At 38.9% G+C, this 6,243-nt stretch overlaps 1 protein-coding gene across 1 annotated transcript; it reads right to left on the bottom strand.

The window, feature by feature from the left end:
- Nucleotides 1-347: 347 nt before the first annotated feature.
- LOC147567264 (Pentatricopeptide repeat (PPR-like) superfamily protein) lies at nucleotides 348-3,344 on the bottom strand. Its single transcript, XM_086653893.1, has 3 exons — nucleotides 922-3,344; nucleotides 562-821; nucleotides 348-515 (listed from the first exon to the last, which is right to left on the bottom strand). Exon 1 carries the CDS (start codon nucleotides 3,156-3,158, stop codon nucleotides 1,083-1,085), a length of 2,076 nt encoding a protein of 691 aa, XP_086510019.1. The 5' UTR covers nucleotides 3,159-3,344; the 3' UTR covers nucleotides 348-515; nucleotides 562-821; nucleotides 922-1,082.
- Nucleotides 3,345-6,243: the final 2,899 nt, after the last annotated feature.

The raw sequence follows: 6,243 nt of genomic DNA, 5'->3' as shown, positions 1-6,243 counted from the left end.
ATTCAGCTAGAGTTTCAGATTTTTTTTTAAGTTTGAAATACAAACATCTGGTCTGAAAAAATAAAATAAAAAATATACAGTACTTAGTTAGGGAGAACATGCTCAAACTTTCCCATGTTTATTCGCCTGGATGCAGCCTTGTGGTTGGCAACAGAATTTGGCTGTTATAGTGTGGTTCGAAATTGTCGATTGCGAAAGCAATTACCAAATAAAAGCTACACATTTTCTTGTCGATACATTTATAGCTTAGGATATTCTGTACCGGTATCTAGTGGAGAGGTTTTGGGACCTTAAAGTGGTGTTAAATAACTTTGGAGAAGTTGTAGAAAATCATTTGATCCCCAAGGTAACCAAACGAAGTAAGAAGCTTCCTTTATTTCTTAAACAAACAAAGAATACATAGTTACAACGGACCCGAAACACCGAAAAAGATATATCCATCAAGGGGAGTTCATCTATTTTAGAGTTATGAAAAAAAACAGTACCTACGTCAGATCTGAAGTTTGACACAAGGTCTAAATTGACTGGGGTGAGATTTGTTAATGTTTGTCTTCGTCTGACTTGTGATGTTTGACTAGTCTGCATGACTTATTCAAGATGATTTAGACCCGTTTGATTCAGACGAGAGATTCAGACGAGAGATTCAGATAAGGGGAAGAAACAAACACCATCTTTGGTCTACATTTGCTTATTTCACTGGGAAGCTCCAGGAGTCGTAGCATCTTCTAATGAACTGTTTTGCCGTAACTCATACCTAAACTGGTAAGGATTTGAAGGAAATACGTGCAGAAGCATAGAAAGTGACATTGCCTTAATTTCCCCTGCGAAAGAACCCAAAAATGATTATTAGAACTTCAAATTAGACCTAAAAATTCAGTCAATAAAAGTGAGTTGCTTTTGGCAGTGTTTGTCACAAGTTACCTGCCTAACAATCGCCATCTCTAGCAAAATCCTATGATGCAATAGGATCTCAATCTGGTATATATTGTTTCTCTCGGGAACGTCAAGATGATGCAGTTCCGTTCACCAGTTCAATGTGGTACTAGGGAGCTTCTCTAACCAATCAAGCTAGGCATCATGTGTCAACTTCTGACCTCAACCCAGCTTTTCCCCATTTCCTTGGTACCTATTCTTTTGGTAATATCTCTCAATTCAGTTGACTCTTTCCACATTCCCAAACTAGCATAAAGATTTCCAAGCATTACATATACAGAAGGATCTTTTGAAGAAACAGAATCGATGTACTTTGCTATACGATTACCAAACTCAGCATTGCCATGAACCCCAATGGCCCAAAGTAAGGCACTCCATAAGGTTTGGTCATTTTTGTATGGAGAATTTGCAATTATGTTTTCAGCTTCTCTGAAATGTCCAGCTCGACCAAGAAGATCGATTACACAACAGTAATGCTCTAACTGTGGCTCCAATTTATGTTCTTTTACCATGCATCTTAGGAATAACAATGATTCTTCGACCAAACCAGCATGTCTACATGCAGAAAGAACACCTAAAAACGTGATCTCGTTCGGCGTAACTTGCAGTTTTAGCATCTCTTCAAAAAACCCAAGTGCCTCCTTTGCTCTCCCGTTCCTCCCACACCCAGAAATAATCCCTGTCCAACACACGTTATCTTTCTCACTCATGCTGCTAAATGAAGTTAATGCGCTGTCAATCTCACCGCACTTCGAGTACATGTCGATTAGAGAAGAAATTGTTATGACCTCTGACTCGTATCCATACTTAACACAATATGCATGAACTTGTTTGCCTGATTGAAGCCCTGCTAAAGTGGAGCAAGCTTTAAGAATGCTTGAAAGAACAAACTCATCTACTTCGATATCCAAGCGAATCATATCTCTGAAGAGTGAAACAGGCAAGTGATTCGGTCCTTTTCTAGCACAAACTGCAATCAACCCAGACCAAGCAACTATATCCTTCTGAGGAAGCCTCTTGAAAAGTCCCAATGCATAATCAAGCTTTCCGTGTTTTGCATAGAAATCTATTAGAACACTTCCGATAACACAATCAAGTTCGTACCCACAAGTCACAATCAAACCATGGATTTGAAGTCCGAATCTGAAATCCATCAAGTTAATACAGACCTTTAAAGCACTACTAAATGTATAGAAGTCTAATGGTGCACCTCCTCTATGAATTCGTGAAACCAGATCAAGAGCAGCACCATTAAGTTCATTAAGAGCATATGCTGAAAGCATAGAATTCCAAAGTCCTAAATTATTACCAGTAGGTCCGTCACTGTTTCGATATTCATCGAACATTTTTGCTGCATCATCAACCTGGCTACATCTTCCATACATATCAAGAATACCCGAAACTGTAAAACATGAAAACCCGAAACCAGATTTGACCACATAACAGTGAATCTCTTTTCCAACTGTTAAAAGTTTTAAGCATCCACAAGATTTCAAAGCACAAGGAAATGTGAACTGATCAAGTTTAACACCACTTTTATGCATCATATGAACGAATTCTAACGCCTCTAAACTACCATTAACCGGAAAACCAGAAATTATTGTGTTCCAAGATACAGCATCATCATGTACAGGCATTTGATAAAATAGACTAACAGCTTCTTCCATTTTACCTTCCTTGGCATACCCAGCAATCAAGGTGTTCCATGAAGTCAAATTTTTCGATAACATCAAATCGAAAACTTCTCGGGCATCATTCAAACTCCTACATTTCACATACATATCCAAAAGGGTATTCATCAAAACTGTATCGAAATGTAAATTAGCTCTATATATACTCTTTTGGATTGACTTACCCATTTCAAGATCCCCTAACAGCGAACATGCCTTTAAGGCAGCTGAAAATGTGAAGTGATTGGGTGTCTCTAATTCGTATTCTGACATTAGTTTGAAGATTTTTAGAGCTTCAATAGGAAACCCATCATTGGTATATGCAGAAATCATAGTAGTCCAAGTGACTACATTTCTGTCAAGCGTTTCATCGAACAGTTGACGGGCATCTTTTAAGAGAGAGAAATCAGTGTACATGGAGATTAGATTATTAGCAACAAAGACATCCTGAGAGTGCCCAAGTTTTAATGAATGGGAATGGAGTGATTTTCCATGTTTGGAAGCTCGAATACGCCCACAAAGGCGTAAAGCGCCTATTATATGTTTTAAATCCATAACCAGTGGACACCCATTTAACACAAGAACTTCTGGGGGTGCTGGACATTCACATTTTCCGTAATAGTCCTACTAGTGTAAAATTTTGAAAGTGAGCAACTATTGTTTAAAATTTTGAAAAGATACCACTACTAGTGTAACCTGTGGCTTCCGTGATGACAGTCTCGACCTATAACAGAGAACAACATTTGTTTAGAAATTTTGATCAGTTCTCCACCGATAAGATGAGGGTTGATGTTGTACACTAAGGGTCGGAAAGATACCACTGATGTGGGACAATATACAAATGTCCTACCAACTGATAATATAGATTAGGGTTATTTCCCTAATGGCCCCCTACTTTGTGACCAGCTTCCCGCCTGGCCCCCCACTTTACGAGAAATATCTATATGGTCCCCTTCCGTTATAACACCGTTACTCTCTCTCCTCCATTTCTTTTCTCTCTCATCTAGCATGTTTTCTCTCCGACGAGGAAACCCCCTTCGCCGAAGTTTAGAGAGAGAGAGAGAATTAAAATTTTTTTTTTTTTAGAGAGAGAGAATAAAAAGTTTGAAGGTCGCCGGCCGGAAATTTGGCCGGTCGGTGAAGATGATGATGTGGCTGGTTTTAACGAGGTGGCAGAGAGAGAAAACATGTTGGAGGAGAGAGAAAAGAAATGGAAGAGAGAGAGTAACGGTGTTATAACGGAAGGGGGCCATATAGATATTTTTCGTAAAGTGGGGGACCAGGTGTGAAGCTAGTCACAAAGTAGGGGGCCATTAGGGAAATAACCCTATAGATTAACATTTGTTTACAATTTTGAAAAAATTTCCTTCCTATCAATATTGTACTTTATGGGTGGGAAAGAGCCCATCGATGTGTAACGTATCCCCTCAATGATGGCCCTATTGTCAAATAACATTGCTAAGAAGATCGTTAAACTACATTGCGAATAAGAAATTGATAGAGTAAACTTTTTGTTTATTTTAATTTGTTAATCCTAGATTATTTGCTTAAATATACATATATATACTTTAGTAATAGACAAGAATCAAATTATACTTGATATTAAGAGTATTATCGAACTAATGTTGTCTCATGTTGTTCATAAGGAGGAGTATTTGGGTCCAGAAATGAATTTCTATTGTGGAACATCAACTTTAAGTTTACTTGAACAACATGCTTCTCGCCTTCATACAACCCATATTTTCCTTATCTGTGCGAAAATATTGTGTGATTTTGCATCGGCATTGCATAAAGCCTTTAATGTGCTATTTTCTTCATCGCATATCGGCATGCGCATGTCCAATGTGTTGGGTTATGGTGTCTCCGTTGTAAGCGGAAACTCAGATGTCTAATGCGTCTAACACTAGTTTCTAAGATCACATGCAAGAACTAATAATGAACTAAACACGGAAACAAGATTACCTTAATCGCGTTCCCTCGAACTAGGTTCCAATGCCTTTTCGAGAGATAAAGAGCTCTAAAACGTGGCTCCTCTACTTGAGACACCGAGTAGGTTGACTTGAACTCCCTTCTTTAATGTCATCTAGGACCTTATTGAAGGTTGAGAAGAAGAACAGCTTTCTTCTTTGACTAGTAGATGATTGAGAGCTTTTTCTATAAAATTCCTCTCTCCACTTGATGTTTGTAGAGATTGATTTGCTCCAACCGGTCATCATATGGTCGACCCCTTTAGCTCTTTCCAGGCCTCCCTTTCGGGCCCGGTTCTTTCTATATCTATCTGGACTCTTTTCGAATCCTTTGGGCCTATCAAACTGGATCTAATCCATCTATTTGCCAAGCTCCCACTTGTCAATTCTCGCCGTTCAAGCCATCACTCTTTGGTGTAACCCGTTGTGGGATCCGGTATATTTTAGCCGCGAATTACCGAAGTGATTCGACGATCGTAGTTGGCTTCTAGATAAGCATTACAATCCCTAATTCGATCGGACTAGATGATCTTTCTGAAGGAGATGTCCTTCTACCAAAGATGCAACGCGAGCAGTTTGTCGGATAAGACAATTGATGAAGAAGATCATCAAGCCCGGACGATTTAGGGGTCATAGTGTTTAGCTAGAAACCAACTACGTTCGTCGAATTACGAAGTAATGCGCGGCTGACTTCGACCGGATCCTACATTGGGTTACACATAAGAATGTCTATTTGATTGGATGATATGACTAGTGGGATGAGACATATAATCATGGGAGAGTCCTATTAACATGTCTCATAGACCTAAAAGAAGTTTAGGCAAAGATAACACGAAACGCCCGAAAGAAGGGATTTTGGGTCGGGGTTTAAAAGTGAAGTTTTAGGGCCCGGATTGGGGCCGACCTTGGCTAGCCGGTTCCCCTAATGAGGCCGGACAGATCTGCCCTTTTGGGCTTGGCTTGGACAGACACATGTTAAGGAAATAGAAACTAATTTCTATTTTCGACTATTTCTTTAATCTTATTCAAAATCGACTTTTTGGGAAACCTAATTAGGGTGGGACTCTAAATAAGGTTCTATATAATTTCTTTTCGGGACTTGAATAAGGTGTGGAATTCCTCAAGAAATTTTCTTACTCTACAACATCAAGTAGAGAGAGAAAGTGAGCTAATTCCCAAGCTATCTAACTAGTCAAGAAGAAGAAGGTGTTCTTCTTAATCAAACCATCATTAGAGTTCTCGCTAGCTACAAGGTGGGAGATCAATTTGATCATTCGGGTGTCTTGAGTAGAGGAGCAACACGCGGGGCTCTTGGTCTTCGCTATCGATTGGAAAGGTTCGAGGAAAAACTAGCGATGAAGGTAATCTCTAACACTTAGTTAATTATTAGCTTATGCATGATGATCTTGGGACCTACTAGTGTTAGACATGAGATGTCTGAGATTCAGCTTAGAACACTATGAGACACCACAATCCAACAGTGGCGTCGGAGCCTCTTGCAAATGGCTATTTTTGCTATGTTTCAGACTAATCCATGATTGATTAGATAGATAGTTATGTCTAAAAGTATTTTAGGCTTCAATTTGATGATTTTGAATATGATTTAAAAGTTTTCAAATTTATTTTCAAAGTTGATGATTGAAAAGAGTTTCAAAAGATTCGATTTTAATTGA

The sequence above is a fragment of the Eschscholzia californica genome, unplaced genomic scaffold (assembly GCF_041429995.1).
Source record: "Eschscholzia californica isolate CP2 unplaced genomic scaffold, dmEscCali1.0.p SCAF_1, whole genome shotgun sequence".
Taxonomy (NCBI): domain Eukaryota; kingdom Viridiplantae; phylum Streptophyta; class Magnoliopsida; order Ranunculales; family Papaveraceae; genus Eschscholzia; species Eschscholzia californica.
The sequence above is the reverse complement of the archived record's forward strand: the minus strand, read 5'-3'. Positions and strand labels throughout refer to the sequence as shown.